Here is a 22,033-nt window from a genome sequence, read left to right as displayed (position 1 = left end):
GATGGAAAGAATAATAATAATTTTAAAAAAAAGCTTAAGGAAATTTTGATTGAATGAAATAAAAACGTTTTGAATCTTAAAACTCTTTTATTCCGGGGAATAATAATACCATAATCCTTTAATTTAAGTTGCAGTCGTGTTGGTAAATATTTCAATGGTATCAATGGATTTGTCGAAAACCTTTCTGTTTTGGAGTTATCATTGTTTAGTTGAAGTAAGGTTGTGAAATCTTAAAAAATCAGAAAAAAGGGCATAACTCCGAAACTGTTGAGATTAGGAACTAACTAATCAGGACTAAGTTTGTAACATGAGTAGTTGAATACCCAGTATACAAACAAGAATTACCTTATGATCTTACGTGTAAATAAAAAAAATATATTTATATTATATGAAAAACTTAGANTTAAAAAATATTGAAAAAATAGTTAAAATAAAAACATATATATCATAAAAGAATGTTTAATATGATCCACAATACTATAAAATAAGATAGAAATTAATAATTAAATTCATTAACCAAATAATATCCGTAACGCCCAGCGGTGCGGGTATAATTTACAAGATTCAAACTGTCTACAGTTGTTAGCATTTCTTTTAATTTTGTTTCTGTTAAAGAACAGACTGCCAAGGTGTCGCATTCTGAATTCTACTAACTTTGGACATATAGCCAAAAATAAACCACATCCTACCTTGTTTTTATGTTACACAACAATAACTCAACTCTTCTTTCAACCCATGGGGTGAAATTTAGGCATTTATTCATCCCTCATTTTAAAAAGACACAGATCCCTCAAGTTAATCGGCCCTTCATTCCTGAATGAAAATAATTTACATTCAATGGCCGGCTGTTTGTAGAAGGTGAACCAACAGAATCGAGTATCGTTCGCCAAAGACCCTTCCCGATGTATTATTCCCATCTTTAATATTAAATTTGATAGTTGGTTTTTCCAGAGAGATACATTTAATGAAAGACTCAAGTCGCAACGGTATTTTTCAAAAAGATTCAACCAACTCTGAAACCAAAAAAAAATCTTCAAAACCTCAATCGCAAGATCTCTAGGAAATCTGGAGGCAAGACGACTAATCTCAGCACATACAAAAAATGGGGTTTCAACGTGGAAACTAAAAGAACGTCTGCATCGGTCTCAAGATAAAGCATATAGTTTTTAATAAAACAAAAACGCAATAATTGCTCGTTATTTATCATACCTGAGAGCAAATCCCCAAACCTGAGCCGAATGATATCACCACAAGCGAATGATCGACAGCCGCATTAAAAAGAGTGAACTTGTGAGAAAAAGACACAAGTTATGAGTAACCAGCTCGACCATTTTAGCGCTGCACACTCTCTCTTGAATAAAAGAATAACTTTTGATTTGAATAAATTTTGACAAAATATATAAAAGAGCCCTAGTACCAATCTTATCTCATGCGGCGCCGATTTGGATAAATGCAATCAAACACCAATGTAACCGAAAGAGACTGCGAAGGACTTAAAGATTAATGTGTGGTGATTAGTGACAGTTAGTCTATGATTATTCTACGCAGAAAACAAACACTTTGAGCGCTGAAGATGATCTCAATAAAGACCGAAACGTTGGCACGATAAAAAAAATATTTTTCTGAAACCTACGTCACACTAGTCGGCATGATTTCCGAATAAGCAAAGGTTAATGCTACTCAGGATCATGAAGGGATACCGAACCATCCCCTTCCAAGCCTCACGTATAACATCTGGTACACCTCCTCTAGATTACTCTTGGAGAAAATATCAGAGTTATATAACATCTTAAGAAAATAAAGGAAAAAGAATTAGACATGCCAATACCTGTAGAAAAATGAGATCATCCGTCAAAAACTGTAAGCGCTAATCTGCAACGAACAGCAGCTACTTTGACATATTTACAGACGGAAGTAAATTCAACAACAGTGTAGAATGTGCTGCAGGGGTATTGACACAAGAATCAGAAGAACCAATCTTCCTACACAAAACAATCTATCGGAAGACTGCTCAATCAGGCTGACCTGCTGGTGATTCTGCAACCTTTGGAATGGCTGATAATAAAGGAAGAGGAGGAAAAGAATAAAACAGTCCGAATTTAGACTGAATGCCAACTTTTATTGGCTGAAATAAAAAATTACAAAAACCATTTCTATTGCCAGTGCAGATCAGGAAGAGCATGTCCGAATTAATAAAACATAAAAGATGGAAAATAGGTATATCCTGGGTAAAAGGAAATAGCCGATCAAAAAGCTAAAGAAGCGACGTTGACACCTGAGATGGAAAGAAAGACTATTTCCGAACTCCAGAAACAAATTAGAAAAAGGGCAATCGAAAAATGGAATCAAGAATGGGAAAACAGCAATAAGGGGGAATGGACAAAAAGTTTCTTTAGTTCTATCTAAGATAAAGTAACAACTGGCATCCAAATAAATTTTAAAACACCCACGGCAAACATAAAACGTACGCTCTTTGGTTTAGAAGTTTTAAGTTTTGCGAAAACAAATTTTATATAAGTTAATAATAATTGTTAAAGTAAATTTCAATAAAATAATATACCAAAAATGTACAAAATTAAAATATACAAAGTATAAATAAATGTAAAATAATCCCACAATCTCAAGGGGGTTAAATTAAGTGTTAAATAAACTTCCTTTTAACGGTTACCTACAAGGAGAAAAATAAAAAAATTTAAAACACTCTTTGAATGTGAATATTAAAGGAGAGGCGAGGAGTCACAATGACGCCGAAGTATTTGAATGAATTTACCACTTTTTTGAAAACTTTTTGTCTCTCTAGTAGTGTGATTCTCTGTCAAAGTTTGTGATGCGATTTGCCGACATACTGTATACAAACGGCAAAAGTATTTATTTAGAGTACTTAGTAATTACTTGGCTGACTGAATGAATAGCCTTGAAAAGGTAGATCAAGCAATGAATCAATATTTTGAACTTTGAAAAGCTCAAAAATTGATTTTTTGTTCAGGTATGTTATCATAGAATAAACATGGAAAAGTTGAGGAGAATTTTTAACTCTAGACGTGAGCATGTGATCAATTGTTTCGACGAGAAGCAACGCAGGGAATTTTTGTTATTGCGACTTGTATAACTAAATCAAAAAAGTCTAAATTTAATACACCAACTCTTTATTGCTGACTTACTAGGTTATCGAATTCCGCCGGCGTTTAAACGACACCGATTTCCTAAGGCCGTTTTGGCCAGGAGGACGGAGAACGGCAAGCTACACTTTTCAGCACCAGCCGGGTTTTTTTTCACCTTTGAGGACAGGGCCGAGCGTCCCGCGGTCCCGCAGCTTGTCTATCTTCAGCATGCCGCCGACGTACGTCCCGTTGACGAAGACCTGGGGCACCGTCTTGTTCTTGGTGAACTTAATGAGCTTCATTAGCGTCTCCGGTTGGACATCGTTACCGTCGACCTCTATGACTTTGTAACTCACGCCCGTCTCGTTCACCATGTGTTTGACGAAATCGCTGTACGGACACGTAGACTTGGTGAAGATGATGACTTTATCCCTTTTCAGCAGTTTCTCTAGATCTTCGTCGTCAGGCTTAGACGGTCCACACCCCATCGGACATTCCTCAGTCCGACCGGCAGACCTCAAAACGTTCACTGACCAGATAAAGCCTCCTCGAAGCCAGCCCGGTCAGAGACGTGGCATCCGGTGGAAGATTCCAATATTTCAGGCTCAATAGCGTGTACAATTTAACATCAATATAACGTTACAATCTACCTTTTAGAATATATTTAAAATGGTATAATTCCTTTTATAATAAAATTTGTTTTTATATCGAATGTTTATTTTCATCTCTAACTTACATGTGTTTCTTCTGGCAGGTGATTGTTTTTAGTATACTTTAAACATTGGACGAAATAATTCGTTCGAAATCAACTGAACCCCGTCTTTCCCTGATTACCTTTGCATTGTTATAATTTCTGAAAGTAAAAACAAATACCCCTTTCACAGGAAAACAATTTTATTTAGTAAAAATATGATGGCTAATTAGTATAAGCAGTACTTCTTGAGGCACAGAAGGGGATAAAATCAATTTTTAATATTCCGGCTTTGTTCAGTTAACTGGAAACCACAATAAAACTCTCATAAGAATATTTTTTTGTTTTTTATTGATATTTAAATTATTATTATGATTACTTTTTTATAGTAAATTTAATTATGAAAAGCAAGTTGAGACGAAAAATTACAGGAACTGGAACCCTCGATTGTAATAATTCGCTACTACACCATTGAGCTATGCTGACGAGTCCTTCGAAACTTCAATAAATTTTTGATTGGATTGCTCAAAGGAAAGGATAAAATTCAAATTTTGCGGCGAAAATTGTTTCATTAGAGTTAGTAGTTCACTACGAATACCGGCCGACAATTAAACGTTCACATTACCCAAACTCGGTGTGTCATGTACAATTATTTAAAAAAGTATATTACTCCTAAAATACTTTCTCATATATTGTTAATATGGAATAACGTGTCAACCACTGTCTGGTGACTGCGCTTTTCGTAGCACCGACTATCCCCCCCCCGTGGATTCTACGTGTGCTTTCTTCCCCTGATTTCTTCTTTCTGAATGAGCAATTAGAAGTCAGGAACTTTTTTATATTTTTGTGAGTTCCCTACTCTTAACCCCCCTCTCCAGTGTGAGCAAACAGTTCCTGATGTTTTAATCCTCATTCAGAAACTTGCCAAGTGTTAACCAATAAAAATAAAAGAACTGTGTTGTTCATAAAAGTAGGAGTGAAGTCAGGTTGGCTACAATGCAGGTATCACTGCTTTGATAGGCTGACTTTTTTACTTTTTAGGGAAGGAGTCTAGAACTTTTTTTTTTTCGTGTTTTCTTAGGTTATGAACCAAAAAAAGAACGGACTTGGCCACAGTGTAGATATCTATTTTTTTTTTTTCTTGGAGGGGGTTTCGAACTTGGCCCATTTTTAAAAACAAAGAAATAGTCTTCTCCCTACATATATAATAACAAAATGAATCAATTCTGCGGTGGAAAGGCGTTGAATAAAGTCGAGCAACTTTCACAGTACTTCAGGCAGTTTTCGTTAGATAAGGGAAAGTTCTTTAGAAAATCTTTCTAACGGTCTTGTTGGATGTTGTATCAGAAGTCCTAAATTGGAAAGTACGGCATCTGCCAACTATGATATGCTAGTAGCAACTAGCAACTAAGTAACTACGCTGTAACTGCACTGTAATTAAGTAACTGCACTTCTGGAATAAATATTGTTATTATTTTGATCCAAGTATGTATTTAGAGGTCATAATTGACCGTATTAATTATTTTAATTAATTCCATTAGATTTCGTGGTCCGATTGACCAAATAGCATCGTTCAATTAATTAATCTTTATGTAAGGTATGGGTTGAGATAAAAAAATCACGAGCGGAAAAATGGCAAAAAGAAGGGAAAATTTGAAAAGTAGGGTTGGGGTGGGAAGTCGGTGTCCGAGTGGATCGAGGTCACAATAGCTCAAGTGGTGGAGCAGCGGCGTATTTAGCCAAAGGTCGTGGGTTCGAATCCCGCTCGTGACACTGACTTTTTTATCTCAACCCATACCTTACATAAAGATTAATTAATTGAACGATGTTAATGAATTGTAATTTTAATGTAAGGCCTTGGTTGAGATGATAACAAAAATACAGAAAATTTGAAAGGTTGTAGGTTGAGATGAGATGGTGTCCGAGTGGATCGAAAATTTAAGCAGCGGCGTATTGAGTCGAAGATCGTGGGTTTGAATCCAGCTCGTGACACTAGCTTTCTCTCCTGAACCATGACCTTAGATTAAAAGTATAATTAATTAAAAATGTTATTATTATTCAACTGAAAACATATCCAAATGTCAAGAATGGGACCTTTTACTTTAAAAATCAGGCAATGAGGATTTTTAAATAACTTTGGTACGAAAATATTCACAGGCGGTCCATCCGCAAGACATACAAAGGAATTACTGGATGATAACCGGAAAAGACCCAGAATTCTGGAATCCTGACCATCTTTATTCCCTATTCTTAATCAATATTGTCTAAGTAAGGACAATGTTAAAATATTGTCTATTTTATACTTTCATCGGATACTGTTTTTTAAAAGTTTGATGCTGAATACCGTTTATTAAATTTTCTTTTTTACTAATTCGTCATCTTCTTTCAAAGTTCTTTTTCTTGTTTGTTAGTAGCGTTAGTTGTTCTTGGATTGTTTTGTTGAAGTATGAAATGAAATTCTTTTTTAACTGTTGAAGCCCTCAACATCACGAGGCACATTTTTAACTTCCTTGAGATATTATTATAGTGGTAGAAACTTATTTGTTGTAAGGTAAGTTTACAAGTTATCGAACTTATAAAAGTTAATATTTAGATGGAAATACGTTATATCGATATTTAAATAATAAGTTTATTTAAATAAAACTCATGATTAATGGTTTTTATGAATAGAAAAATTGAAAATTAGATAGTATCGCAGAACCATATATTCGGTCGAGTAACGGCAATATGATTAATAATTTTGATTTATAACAGGATAAATCAGATATCGCTCTGAAAGAAAGTAGATCGCAAACGGCTGGAACACACAGCATTAAATTATTTCTCGTCAATTCAAATCGACATCGGATGTCTTTTGCTTTTATGATTTCAACTTATCGCAATTTAATGATTTCGGTTGTCTTGAGAGTTGTAATTGTTGCTTGGATTCAAAAGAAACGACCACATTAATTGGCGTTATCCCGCAGGACAACCTTTACAGCCGGGATTGACAGTTATTGCTAGTTATGGAGTCGAAAGCGTATAATGTTTTTAAGATTAGAATAAATCATAACAGTTTCATGTCGGAACCAAAAATCCATCCCCCGAGGATCTATTCTATTCCGGTTACTGTTTAATAAGAGATGAACCTCGCTGATAATTACGATTAGATTCTAAATGATACCCGAGGCGTGACTTCTCTCCTTTTAAATGCACATAAATGATGAGCTCATGGTAATTGAATCCAGCAACGGTATATCCGACCATCAGAAGACCATATCGGATTCGTAGAAACGTCACCCTTCTAACTTTAGTCACGTTTGAAACTTATTCTTAAGTTGAATTTTAAGCTGATAATTAGTCAACTTGATTAGAGATGTAATGAATTTCACAAGAAAGTTGTAACAATACCGGCACATTCCTTCAAGAAATACAAGACAGCCGGGGTGGATGGAATATTTGTTCCCTACCCTCCTTCAACCGGATACACCTAGTCTATCTAGAATAGTGTGGGATCTCCTAAGGAGTAGTCTGGCATTAGGACATATACCAAAATGCTGGAAAGAGATAAGAGTTTCTTACCCACACCAGGTAAGGTCTCATATCAATTACCTAAATCGTATAGACCTATAAGTATATATTCTATTTTCATAAAAATTATACAGAAAAGTTTGGATAGATATATTAGACATGATTGTGGAATTAATACAATGATACATCCCAATCAGCATACCTATTTACTAGGAAAATCAGTGGAAACTGCCTTGCATTCGCTGATAGGCAGGATTGAGAAATCATTATTTAATAATGAATATACACTAGGTTGCTTCTTCGATATCCAAGGGGAGTTTGATAATGCTGATCAGCATTAGATCATTACAATATCGATCATCACCTTACTATAAGGGTGAAGACTTACTTGGAAGAAAGGATGGTCAATATGTCAATAGGTAGCACTCTCAGAATTAATGTCAAAGGAGGCTGTCCACAGAGAGGCTGCTTGTCACCTCTTTTATCGTTAATTACAGTAAACAGTTTAATAGAACTTCTGAACAATTCATACATACCAAAATTAGGAATCAGCATCTCCTCCCCTCTTGGTAATAACACCTCAGTTTTTCAGGCGGAATTTTGGGCCATTAATGTGTGTTGCAGAACACTTATGGAAAATAAAATTAAGGGAAAAGATATTAGAATTTTTTCTGACAGTCAGGCTAATCTTAGGTCACTACAAAAAGATCTGTCAACCTCACTACTGGTGGAGGAAACTGTAGATCTTATCAATAGGATCTCTTCCAGGTTTGAGAACAAGGTAACCCTTATTTGGATACCAGCACATAAAGGACACTATGGCAATGAAAAGGCGGATGGCCTGGCCAAAGAAGGTTCTCATACTGCGTTTGTCGGGCCACAACCGGTATTACCACACTCTATGAGCACAGCGAAAGAGAGTATCTATAACTGGGGCATGAAACAATTCCTTAAGGAGTGGAATTTATCCCCCAGACATAGGCAATCGAAAGAGTTTATTAAGGCGATCAAACCAGCAGAATCAAAATGGCTATTCTCTAACTCAAGGAAGGGAATTAGGAGGCTGATAGGTATTCTGACGGGCCACTGCCCTCTGAGAAGAGACCTCTCCATGGGTATTCTGCTAGAACCCTTTTGCCGTTTTTGCTAAATAAAAGAAGAAACGGCAAGGCACTTCCTCGCAGAATGTGATAGGTATGCTAGGTCTAGATTTGAAATCTTTGAAGGAGAGGACATCACCAAATTACTCCCCGAGATTAAATGGTCCAAAATCTTGGGGTTTGTGAACAGGTCCAAGAGATTTATGCAGGACCAAGTCCCGGACCTTTTAGGGATGGAGTACGAGTCTACCCAGGCATTTAACCCCTCGGGTCTTGGTCGCCCACCCTGCATAATATAACAATACAACCTTACTTACAGCATAAAGAGTTTATTTGTCATATACCATCAGAAAAATATAGAAAGTTGGAAAGTTTTCACCGAAGCACTCTGGACATCATTGACACATCAGAGCCGATTTTTGATCTACCATTACAAAAACAAACCTCAAATTCGATATAAACTGAAAACCAGCAGCAAAGTCAAAATGTGAGATTTCTTCTTTGTTTCCGGGGTGATGAACCTGTGCTTTAGATGTTACCGATCTCCATTAAATATGGCGAAATGCCGAAACAAGTCTGACAGACCAACCGAGAAAGGAAAGGAGAACCAAAATGATTGGTAACGACAAAGACAGTTTCATCGCCCTGTTGACAAAGGTGAAATTTAACAGTTTGACTGTTGGTGCTGGTTTAAAAAAAATCCTTTTATTAAGTACAGTTAATTTAAGTGCTCAATTATTTATTTTATTTTTTTATATATTATATTATTATTAAATTTGTTTTATTTGATTTTTAGGTTGCATTTTTTTGTGGGATTTTTTATTAAGTTACAGTTGGGAAATAATTTTGCCTCCGTTGTTTTCCTTACCAAAAATTAAACTGAAAGTTCTAGAAGGGTACTTTCTTAAAGGAAATTTAACGTTCTTTTAAATCAATTAATTATTCTTTGTATGTAAGGTCTTGGTTGAAATGAAAAAGCTAATGTAGCTGTAGGTTGAGATGAGGTGTTGGTGTCCGAGTGTATCGAAGTCACGATAGTTCAAGTGGTTAGAGCGGCGGCGTATTGAACCAAAGGTCATGGGTTCGAATCCGCTCGTGGCAAGAGCTTTTTCATTTCAACCAAGACCATACACATAAATAATCATTTGAAAAAAGGAATTTGGTCATTGATACGTACTGGATGTGGATAAACCCATGTTCAACTGATTGACACTGATCAGATTTTTAAGTTCGAATATTCCGGCTGGTTTTTGTATGCTGGACTCATACCCGTTTTGGCTTCATTCCATCTTCAGTGAGGAACTATCTTGATTGTCCCTAAATATGGCTGTCTATACGTCATATATGGCTGGTGTTATGTTAGATATGTTGATGGTATGTTAAATTGTGAAATTTCTCCATGTGGTATATGGGATGCTGATCCTGTAATTTGGTCGTTATCGATCATTGTAGTCTGCTTATCCTCGCTGTTTTGGTCTGTCATTGCGTACATACATGATATAAAATGATGCATACATAATACGTGTCTAGTCGTGATTTCACCGTTGCGATGAAATTGGAATATAATTGGAATCTTTTAAAACGTAGAAAAGTTAAAACTGACGCATATAACCTTAACGATAACTTTCAATTAATTAAGGTTTTTAGTTGAGATAAAAAAGTCAGTGTCACGAGCGGGATTCGAACACACGATCTTCAGCTAGATACACCGCTGCTCTACCTTGAGCTATCGTGACCACGATCCATTCGGACTTTTTTATATCAACTAAAAACCTTAATTAATTGAAAGATATTAATTGGTCAAGCGGACCGCGAAACCTAGTGAATTTAATAATTTAAAATGAAGAATACCTTCACTAAAGCTCTACGTTGCCATTTCATTTGCCGCCGAGAATCAAATAGATTACACGGCATTTGTAAAATGGCAAAAAGGAGGGAAAATTCAAATGGTGGGGTTGAGATGGAAAGTTAATGTCAAAGCGGATCGAAGTCACGATAGCTCAGGTGGTTGAGTAGCGCCGTATCTAACCGAAGATCGTGGGTTCGAATCCCGCTCGTGACACTGACTTTTTTATCTCAACTAAAAACCTTAATTACTTGAAAGGTATTAATTGGTCAAGAGGACCACGAAAACTATTGAACTTAACGATAACATTAGTATATAAGATAATTAAAACACATAAGATAATTAAGAAATAAAATATAAAATAAATACAGACAAAAAGGGGATTATACAAAATTTACAGTCATAGTTGCAAGACATTGGATATATATATATATAAAGGGGTAGTGAGTGGCAGAGAGAGAGGGAGAGGGAGAGAGAGAGAGAGAGAGAGAGAGAGAGAGAGAGAGAGGAGAGAGAGAGAGAGAGAGAGAGAGAGAGAGTGAGAGAGAGTGTGTGTGTGTGAATGAGTGGACGAATGGGAAAGAAAGTGTAAGATTGAAATCAACGAAAAAGAGAGGGGGAGAGAGAATGACGGAGAAGATTTGACAGAGAGAAGGATAAAGAGATTGAATTTGAAGGAAAGCGAGTGTTGGTGAGAGGACGGTGATATGAGAGTAATTGTTATTATTACTATTATTATTATAATTTTTTTTATAATAATCATTATTAAATTATATTTGCAACGTACTATTATTATTATTGTTATTATTAATATTTTTTTTCCTGACCCCTCCACTGTTCGAACGCTTCCGTCTATAATAAAAAAGCCAAACAAAGACAAGAAGCCTAACAAACTGTAAAAAGCCGGCAACGGCTGAGGAATATACAAAAAAAGGCCAAGACGGTGATATGAGAGTGTGGTAGCGAATGTGTAAGCTCGCAATCATTATCTTCAGAAACAATCCGGCACCTATTATTTAATCTCGGCTAAGCAATTTTACAGCCGTCCATACTAATCCCTCCTAGATGTATCTAAGTCGGGAATCAATAGAAAAATTGATTGTAGGCGTGCCGATGGCAGTAATTGGACTTCGCTTGTTATAATGCCGGCTCAAGTTATATTAGTTTTTTTTTTCCATTTTCTGTTCTTTATATATGTCAAGACGTGATCGCCCTTAATGAGTGAATTATACCACCACGGTAGCCGTGCGCTAACCCTCCCTTCTCATCTTAAACGTGTTTCAACTGTGAGAAAACTATTAATTTGTTACAGTTTTAGTTTAAAAACATACCCTAAAAAATGTAAAGTTTCAGAAGAATATCGATTTTTCACTGTGTACATATATCATAATTTTTGTATGAACTTATAAATATGGACGTCTGATATATTTTTTCACAGTCATGTTTCTGGGGGACCGATACACATTTAGGGAAATGGACTTCTGGATATACCTTCCAAACGTTCCCATTTTTGGTGATTGGTTAGTGTTTGTTTTTGTAAAATCAAGTTTTATACAGGACCATCATTGATGTTTGGAGTTCTAGTAAATTGTTAAATTTCATTCCTATCTGAATTAACGTTGATTGTCATTATTTACAGTACTATTTTTTATGTTAAAAGAGATGTGAGATTCATACTCAATAAATTGATCAATTTGCCTAGCTAAGTCTCTGAAACTCCAAAGATGATCATATACAATAAGTAGATTTCATAGTTTTTTTATTTATTGTTTTTTAATCAATTTTTTGTTTTTATTCTTTAGATTTAATGTTAACCACGTCAGAATGATCTTAGGAATTTTATCAAGTCGAAGTGGAAATCAACAGGTCATACTGTTAGGTTTTTCACTGATCTTACGCCTTATACAGGGGAATCTTTGGCCATTTTACTATGTGTATGTATCAAGTTTGTTCTATTCTTAATCTAGAAAGTATTACATTCTCTTATCAAGTGCTTTGTACCAAAGATTGACTTTCCATTACAGTGGGCTTGATATTTCACTGTTTGCTGTCTTTTTGTTAAGTGCGAGGATAATCTTCAAAAGGAATCTGGTCGAGTAGAGTGCTCGTAATTGTCGTTGTTTTGGCAGATTTGTCATATATGATGTTTCAATCTTTAGAAACCATTTGCTAATGGTTTTCATGGTATAAGCATCTAGTTAAAATATTAAAAATTGGGGATTCCATCTTAATGAATTTTTGAGTTTAGCTTAGTAGTGGACGACTACATCCTGTCCATCCTACTAAGACTACATCCTAGTTCGAAGTCCTGAAAGGGGAAATATTATTCTAAAGCTTAACAAAGGAACTAAGCGTTTTTCTTTCATATTCACATAAATTCACCTTATCATGATTTTTATTTAATAATTATAATGTGTGGTGTTTGGTGACCGTTGGTCAATGATTATTCCGAGATCGTGAGATGCGGTCTCTCTCTCTCTCTCTCTCTCTCTCTCTCTCTCTCTCTCTCTCTCTCTCTCTCNCTCTCCCTCCTCCCTCACTTACTCTCTCTCCCCTCCCCCTCTCTCTCTCTCTCTCCAATCTTTTCAGCCAATATTTTCCTGCACTGCTTTTGTTTAACTTTTACATCCACGGTTATGTGACGGCGTCTTCTTAAAGAATCTAGAAGGAAGCGTCATATCAAATCGAGAAAAGCATTTCTTCCTTCCTTCTGCATAACGTTTCATTCAGAATTATGGGTGGGATGGGCTGGTACGTGGGAAGCCGAGCATGCTGAATAGAGGTCAGGCGTTGTCTTCTCTAATAAGGCAGCAAGTTGAAGAATGAACGTGTGATGTGAACTTGGCATGAAGCATAAAGAATGTTGAGAATGAATGACAGATTCACTCACATTAAACAATGTTATATTTGGGACTATTTCATAATAGGTACGTTTAAAATAAAAAGGTGTAGTGTATAACACAACGCATTAAATATCATCCATTATGGAAAATAAAAAGGAATATAGAAGAAAAAATGATCAATGAAACTATAATTAAGAAAAAATCAATTTAAGTCAAACATACAGCGTTTTAACTAAAGCAAAGAAGACTGTTTAGTCAATTTTAAACACTCATATGCAAATAAAAAGTATTACTATTAAAAAGTTTTGACACGTGACTTTTTATGTAATATGCGAGTTTTGTTTTCTTCCTATTGGTGCTGCCTGTTTTAGTTCCTACGCGTTGTCCAATTTTGACTAATGTCAGCGTAGAAAGCCTGAAGGTCGATTTTGTAAATATACCGGTCCTCATGTGTAGATACAGACGATGGACCCCTCCCGAAGATCGGAGAACGCCTTGACATGGGATGCTGTTCCTCCTGTTGTAGGCCAAGAAGACTCCCGTACATCTGTGACCTCGTCAACAAAAACCGCGTCATACTCTTCTCCAAGACACGCTGCGTAGACTGCCTAGAAGTGAAAAGAATGCTGAACGAGATGGGCCACAACTACACGACTGTCGAAATCGACTTGTGCGATGACGGTACGGTGGCGAAGGACCTCACCTATCTCACAGGCTACAAAACGGTCCCCTTGCTCTTCATCAACGGCGTCTTCATTGGCAGCAAATACGAGGTGGCCAAGCTCAAATTCTGTGGCAGGCTCCAGGAGATGATAGGCCAAAACGCACCCAGGAGGCACAACATCGGGCCCATGTTCGACTACGCTAAACGATATAACAGATATTTTTAACAATAAATAAGTACAAAAAATAAAGTTAATTTTTCTTGGGACATATGGTATCAGATGTCCACATGGGACTTCCGAGGCGAGTATTGTTTCAATTAATTTTTAATATTTTCTTCAACTGAATGATCCGATCCTTTAAAACCGTTTTTTGACATTTTTATTTCTCCCATGATAGAAAGTAGCGTTTTTTTATTCATCGTGCTACCTTCTGAATAGGAAGATTTGTGTGCGGAGGCTACAGATAGAGATTAAATATATATTCAATCTATACTATAATTGGTGTTAAATGCTCTGTCGCAGTCGTTTGGAAAAGGAATTAGGCTCGTAGGACATGTTTTCAAGAAAAACGCAAACGTCTTTTTCTAATCGACTCAGCAGGTCGATGTACATCGAAAAAGACAAAGAAATTTTTTTCGATTTTTTTTTTTTCGTTTTTCTTGAAAACAACGTGTCCTTCGAGCCTAATTCCTTTTCCAATCGACTCAGCAGGTCGATTTACATCGAAAAATACAATAAATTTTTTTTCGATTTTGTGTGTTTTTTTTTTTTTTGCGTTTTTCTTGAAAACAACGTATCCTACGAGCCTAATTCCTTTTCCAATCGACTCTGCAGTTCGATTTACATAAAAAAGACGATAATTTTTTTTCGATTTTTTTTTGCGTTTTTCTTGAAAACAACGTGTCCTACGAGCCTAATTACTTTTCTAATCGACTCAACAGGTCGATTTAAAGAGAAAACGACCGACAATAAATTTTTTCGATTTTTTGGGTTTTTTGCGTTTTTTCTTGAAAACAACGTGTCCTTCAAGCGTAATTCATTTTCAAATTGACTCAGTAGGTCGATTTACATAAAAAAGACAAAAAATTTTTTTTCGATGTTTTGGGGTTTTTTGCGTCTTTCTTGGAAACAACGTGTCCTTCGAGCCTAATTCATTTTCCAATCGACTCAGCATGTCGATTTACATAAAAAAAAGACAATAAAACTTTTTTTGCCACAGCTCATGAACCCCCCAATAGCGGAAACCAGGGCCCCGGCAGCATCACACGCCCCGGACACCCCTTCACAGCCTCCACCAGACGGGCACCCAAACCGTACCCAAGACACCTCCCAACATTGAGTGGATTACAGATTATTGCATACTGAACTTGAATGATTTAGTATTAAATTATTACATTATTTTATCTTCATATTTTCGAAATTAGTTTAGTATTTTTAAGGAAAGTTACTAGTTTGTTTATTTGGTCGAAGTCGACACCAAGCGAGTCTTTGATGTTGGTTGGAATTTCCAACCGATGTCTTTCTGCTACATATCTTTTGCAATTTGTCAAAATGTGTTTAACTGTTATTCTTTCTGCGCAAACATCACAAAGCGGAGTCTCTTTTTTTTGGCATGAGATAAGAATGAGTTAGCCTACAATGACCAATTCTGAGCCTAGCAAGGACAACTTCTTCATGCCTGGAACCTCTGTGAGATGAGGCCCAAGGTTTTACACTGTTTTTTATCTCCGTAAGTTTGACATTAGAAGTCTTTTCCCATAACTGCCAGGACTTTCTTTTATGCCAAGCTGCCACATCGGATTTTGGTGTTTTTGTAATTTTAACTCCATTAAGGACGGCCTCTTTGCCAATTGCGTTTTTCTTTCAAGGACGTCTCTTTCGATTTGGAAAATATAGACCATATAAAATTCGGAGAACCATTCAGCATCGTTGTCAAAAGTAAGGTGCGATTGATTATAAACACGAAACATTAAGCAATAGTTTACCTTACACCAAACCATTTCAGAATAATTGCACAGAAGTTAGAACTATCGAGATGATGTTAGCTGCCAATTCTGTTTACTAACCGGTATTAGAGTTCACAGGCTAAAAAGAGCCAATGGATATTTAAACTACGACCAAATTCAAGTTTTTATACAGCTTTAATAAATTCTGAAATGCCATAAATAATATTCTATTTCTATTTAAGACGACACGTTGAAACTTAAAGTTTTTACATCAGATTATATTGATAAATTGGTCGACCATTCACTAATCAAGATACACGCAATAGCAAATGTATTGGAAACCAAGCAGACTTGGTCAGAAGAAGATGATTTCCCCCTGATAAAACCTTCATTAAAAATTGACGTAATTTTGAAATAATCAAAATACAATTTTAAATCAGTAGTTAAATTTTTTTAAACTTATAATTTGGAGGACAATTGGTGGTCGGCGAACCTTGCACTGCAACATTTTCATTTACCAATCCTCTTGACAAGCCGTTAACAAATTATTCAGTAAGCGTTGAAGGACCTGGTCTCCAGTGGGCCAAGACCGTTAAATGCGTGTAAGTTTATTTTTAAAATTATTATTTTTCCTTTATATATATGAATTTTTAAAAACTAGGGTTTTTTCTTTTTTACAAGAAATGTTTAGCCGAAAGGACATTTTGCCTGCACAGAGAGCTTTCATCCGAGACAGCCTGGTCAAAAGAAATTAATGGCAGTGTTTACATCAAATCAACTAAATGACGTTGCAAATTCAACAACTGTTGTTGTTCAATCACCATAATTTGGTCAGTTTTGTTAAATCTTAAAATGTACTTTCAGTAATTAAAATAACTAATGATGTTAAGCATGTATATTTTATTTATTACATTTGTATATTTCTTAAGTAATCTATGCATTTTTATGATGTAATATATTATGATATAAAATAAAAAATTACTAGAAAACTGTACTGTTTCATTTTTAATTTTTGTATCCTTTAATTATATAAGTTTTACTCCCAATAATCAAACAGTTTATAAATACATTTAATTTTTTAGTTCTCATGGCTCAACGTTTGTTGTTAACTTTCATTTAAAGTTCAAATTTGGGGATCTCATTAAATTTTCTGAGAAGAGTACTCCCACCTACATGTACAGTCAAGAATTTTATAAAATAATAGATATCTTTTCGAATCCCACACTATGTTTTACAGATGGCTCAAAAAATGATGTAGGGACAGGTGCTGCTTTTTTCACTTATAATAATAAGGCACAATATGTTTACCCTACCACCTATATGTAGCAGCTATACTGATGAGATTATAGCAATAGCAAAATGCTTAACTACATTAGCCTCATCCAGGGAAACGATTGTCGTCTGTACTGACTCTGTCAGCGCTATTGTCACTTAAAACAACTTTTCTGTACATCTGTTGATACAAGACATCCTATTTACCATTGAATCTCTGCAAAATCAGGGAAATAGAGTAGTTTTCATGTGGATTCCTGGACACTGCGGAATATTTGGCAATGAGAAGGTGGACCATTTGGCAAAGCAGGCCATCCTTAATGGAGTTAAAATTACAAAAACACCAAAATCTGATGTGGCAGCTTGGCATAAAAGAAAGTCTTGGCAGTTATGGCAAACGGAGTGGGAAACGACTTCTAATGTCAAACTTAGGGAGATAAAAAACAGTGTAAAACCTTGGGCCTCATCTCATAGAGGTTCCAGGCATGAAGAAGTTGTCCTTGCTAGGCTCAGGATTGGTCATTGTAGGCTTACTCATTCTTATCTCATGGCAAAAAAAGAGACTCCGCTTTGTGATGTTTGCACAGAAAGAAAAACAGTGAAACACATTTTGACAAATTGCAAAAAATATGTAGCAGAAAGACATCGGTTGGAAATTCCAACCAATCTCAAAGACTCGCTTGGTGATGACTTCGACCAAATAAACAAACTAGTACCTTTCCTTTAAAATAAACTAAACTAATTTCGGAAATATGAAGATAAAATAATATAATAATTTAATAAAAAATCATTCAAGTTAAGTATGCAATAATCTGTAATCCACTCAATGTTGGGGGGTGTCCGAGGCGTGTGATGCTGCCGGGGCCCTGGTTCCTGCTATTGGGGGATTCCTGAGGCCCACTCACCACCCAGCTTGAAAGTTTTTTAAGGCGGAAAATGACCCAAAGCGGTTGATCGCCTTTTATAATTAAAAAAAAAAGTTCAAATTTTAAAGTTTCTTGGATCAGTTTTTGATTACACTTTTCAATAAAAATTTATCAACTTTTGATTTGCAAACCATTCAGTGTTCTTACTTATACATGGTTCTAACTGTCTTAATTTTGTTTTTACAATCAGTAATAATTACTGATTATATAAGCTCATTTCTGCACATGTACAGAGCGGAGCCTATTACTTCTCACAGTCCACCAGCAATTCCAGGTGTTATAATTTACAATAAATCACCAGCAGGCCTTGAGAATGTTGTGTTGGCAGTCTGGGGTCAGACCTCGGTCTTATACGTCCAGATGCCGAAGTTAGGCTCCAGGAGCCAGCAAGGCCTCTAACACCGTCTCAAGATCTAAACTGATTTACACTTTCACTCACTCTTAAATGCATTGTTTCCTATTTACATACCATTCATAGTTAAGGTACTTGATATTCCTTCATCACCACATACCGTTCACTCAGGTTGGATATCCTGCATCAACCTTTACACCTATTATATAACTAACCTAATTGAGTGATGGAATTCACAATATTTCACCATCAGCCTTCTCACACTGCACATTCAGGCCAATAAATGTATGCCTCTCGACACAAGCTAGGCGACAAAACTATCATTACTATATACAATAAAACAGCCTGTTTACTCAAAAATTGGAACAGGGGACTCAAATATTCACTGCCACACTCAACTACAATTCTCATTTTGGGTGACATTCCTACATGCTCTCTGTATGGAGGAATTGCACCCTTCAATTAGGTGTAACACATCGAGTATGTCAGACAAATACACAGGCTTTGACCCCAAAGTAAGTTCCTGTGTGTCAACATTACATGGCCTATTTTAAATTGGGCTGAGGGCTATCTATCAACAGGGCCTTTGTTATGTGAGAGCTTCTCTGCAGATCTAGCCCACCGACACTGCCCTTTCTTTTAAATCATGGATTTATTGCGTTTTAGCATTAGAAGGCATTTTTTAGCATCATAGTAATTCTGGCAATTTCCATTTCTTTTATGATAGAACAATACATTTTCTTTCAAATCTTATCATTATGCCCTGGACTTCATAAATCATATCAGTAACTTTAGTGCTAAAGTTGTGTAGCATTTCCTGATAAGCAAAGGCAAATTTATTTTGCAACAATAAATCCAGTAATTTCCATTTTTTCGGCAATAGAATTAAAACATTTGCTCTGTAATCTGTACTGTGAGTATATAAGCAGATAATTCCAAAGGCAGTAATACTTATAAAATTTTAAGCATAGTTAATGCTTTTACAAACGGATGCATTATAGTTTTCTTAAATGTCACCGACTTTCGTGCCAAAGATACCACATAACATTACGTGGTAATGCCTGGTAAACATAAACTTATTGATTTTGGAATAATAAATGTGGGTATTGCATAGGCAGAACTAGTTCTAGCTTTCACAAAGGGGATGCGCCAATGTCCCTAGTTTGTCATGACCGGGATGGCCTTTGGCCATCTTTGGCAGCTTTGGTCATCTTCTTTAAAGGGCGGAGGCCTATAATTTGCACTTAAATCTTGCCACCGCCAGAGATTAATTTCATCGCCTTTCTTGTTTGAGAGATTTGTACCTGATTTTATCCAGGGCCTGTTTTTTTGTTCTTTCTCAAGACACTTTTTTCCAGCTTCAATTTAGCACACTCTCCGGTGTAACTAGTTCTTTTTTTATCTATACCTTCATGTCCAGGACCTTGTTGACTTCTGCTGGGCCATTTAGAAGCTGAAAGCTTGCACATTTAATGCCTGACTGTCCAAAGGATGTAGATCCATACAAATGCACCTTTTACTTTCTTATTTATCAACTCATGATTAAATTTAATCAAAAAAATTATTACATTAAAAAAATACTGAAAATGCACTATTACATTTAACTAAAATTTACTCATATGGCAATTTTTCCAATTTTCGTTTATTTTGAAATACATTATATTTTCAGCTTGGTAATTTTGGTTTTTCTAAGTTTAAAATTAACCAAAATGGGTTTCTTTCTTCAACTAAAGCTTCTTTTGTGGAAAAATTATGTAATTCGGACAAGGCGAAAGGTATCGTAACTCCTACTGATATTATAAACAAATTTTAATTTTTGGCACATTTCATAGCCAATATATTTTAAAAAGATATTTATAAACTAAAATAACTGCATCAATAGGTCCACTGTGTGGTGGAACTTGTCTGGCCCCTGTGTTTATTTACTCTGTTGATGCTAATTCGCACCAAAGGCTTATTTCAGAAGGTTCATCAATGTATGCCTAAATAAATTACTTGCACTATATTTTTGTGAAAATCAGAGAATAAGCATTTAAATAAACAGGCCACTTTGAAGACAAACCTATGCCATCAGCGGGCCAGCTGCTTTTTTACCAAGGGCTTATTTGTGCATTCAATAATACGTGCCATGCTTCTGCAGACATAGCTGACAGGAGCTATTCAACTATACAGACTACAGAGTCAGTTTGAATTGTTTTCTTTAATTTTATATTTCATGTAGAAATTAATTTTAGTCTTTTTCTCATGATCCATGATGCGAAGTCATTTTCAAAGTATGCAGTTGCTAAAAATCAAGAGGCTATTAAAAAATTCACGCAAAGTGCAATGGCTTTGGCTGAAGAGATTAAAAAACAGAAAAATCCTCTTTTAAAAACAGGTCTTTAATTATAATATGGGTTTAATTAAATTTTTTAAAAATTCTGTAATAAAAGGGTAATTGTTATAGATTTGGAGTATCATCACCGGCCACCCCCAAATAATGTGAGTTTTAAAAAAATTATTTTTGCACATCCAATTTTATTTCTCGGCTTGTCATATATTTTCTTCTATAATGTACAAAAATGAACAATTAACAAAGGCAAAAGTATTTGTTCAAATTATCCCATCAATAAAATCATTTACAAATAATTTTCAGTTGTCATTGGAAATATCAGCCCAAATGAAAAGACTGGATGCACTTCATGGCGAGCTTGAAACAAATATGGCTGAATTAGCTCCTTCTTTAGAAATCATTAAGTAAATTATGTTAACTTTTTTTTTTTAAGCCGGGGTTGATGGCTGTGATTATATCAAACTGAGTGGTTCATGTGTATTGCCAGTTTACTCAACAATCACTCAGTTACTCTTCTTTTTATACTTTTGACGTTGCAATTGATTTATTCTAGCTTATGGGAACGGTTAAACATCAATTATGACAACATAACAGCAATTTTAAAAGATAACCCTATTATTGATGAAATATTTCTTCGTCTACACACTTTCATGTGTGGAAACAAGACAAATATGACATTAGATATGCTATCACATAACCAGTTGCCGCTAAATAGGTAACGACTTGTGCGCTCTAATGTTTGGCAAAATGCAGATTTTTTTGTTTATAGCCTTCAGTCTTATTTAGAGAGCATAAGTAAACATCCAGCAGAACTGCATTATGAGTATGATACAGAAATCAGCAAAGAGTGTAATGCGATTTATGAAAAACTTGAAACGACGCCTTCTTTAAAATTTATCTGGCGTATTGTCAAGCCCTATATAAGGTTAACAATGTTCAAATTTGCAATAAATTGTAAAATATTTTACTTAACAGTTGTTATGTGCAGAGGGAAAATCATATTCAGCCCAAATACCACAGTTGTTAAAAGAGTGCTTAAAAGATTATCAGATAAATTAGTTGGTCCCAACTTGGCATCATTGTCGAAAGAAGCAGAAGCTTTGAAATACGATGCCTACATATATTTGTCATCTCTACATGAATTGACTTACATCAAGGTTCGATTTTTAAAAATCAATATTTCAACCACAAAATTTAAAAAATGTAACGATGCAAAAATTTCAGGAATTGTACAATTTACAAAACAGTTCACACGATGATGGGTTCGATTCTAACACCCTTCATTCTTCAATTTATGATTCAGTGATTAAGGCACAAGAACAGATAAAAAAGTTAGTACTGATTAATAATCAAGAATCATGCTTTCTATTATACATTTACAACATATTAACCTATTTCATTTTTACAGCTACTATGAAAAACTGCAGAAATTTAAAAAGAAAAACGCTT

The 22,033-nt window shown here is 35.3% G+C and overlaps 3 protein-coding genes across 3 annotated transcripts; 2 read left to right on the top strand and 1 right to left on the bottom strand.

Annotated features, from left to right (window-relative positions):
• Nucleotides 1-3,250: 3,250 nt before the first annotated feature.
• Nucleotides 3,251-3,589, bottom strand: LOC106672551 (glutaredoxin 3-like). The gene has a single exon (XM_014404075.1). The coding sequence runs from the start codon at nt 3,587-3,589 to the stop codon at nt 3,251-3,253; it is 339 nt and encodes a 112-aa protein (XP_014259561.1).
• Nucleotides 3,590-13,591: 10,002 nt separating this feature from the next.
• On the top strand, nt 13,592-13,981 carry LOC106672552 (glutaredoxin-like). Its single transcript, XM_014404076.1, has one exon. The coding sequence runs from the start codon at nt 13,592-13,594 to the stop codon at nt 13,979-13,981; it is 390 nt and encodes a 129-aa protein (XP_014259562.1).
• A 5,911-nt stretch (nt 13,982-19,892) lies between these two features.
• On the top strand, nt 19,893-22,029 carry LOC106672550 (ATP-binding cassette sub-family A member 7-like; the record flags this gene model as incomplete). The annotated part of the gene is made up of 11 exons (XM_024228546.1): nt 19,893-20,027; nt 20,135-20,228; nt 20,297-20,432; nt 20,487-20,629; nt 20,699-20,733; nt 20,888-20,988; nt 21,138-21,299; nt 21,354-21,509; nt 21,573-21,741; nt 21,809-21,915; nt 21,993-22,029. Coding segments are annotated over exons 1-11 (1,206 nt in total), but the record flags the coding sequence as incomplete, so codon positions are not given.
• Nucleotides 22,030-22,033: the final 4 nt, after the last annotated feature.

Source organism: Cimex lectularius, unplaced genomic scaffold, assembly GCF_000648675.2.
Source record: "Cimex lectularius strain Harlan isolate CLEC.00 unplaced genomic scaffold, Clec_2.1 scaffold139, whole genome shotgun sequence".
Lineage (NCBI taxonomy): Eukaryota > Metazoa > Arthropoda > Insecta > Hemiptera > Cimicidae > Cimex > Cimex lectularius.
The sequence above is the reverse complement of the archived record's forward strand: the minus strand, read 5'-3'. Positions and strand labels throughout refer to the sequence as shown.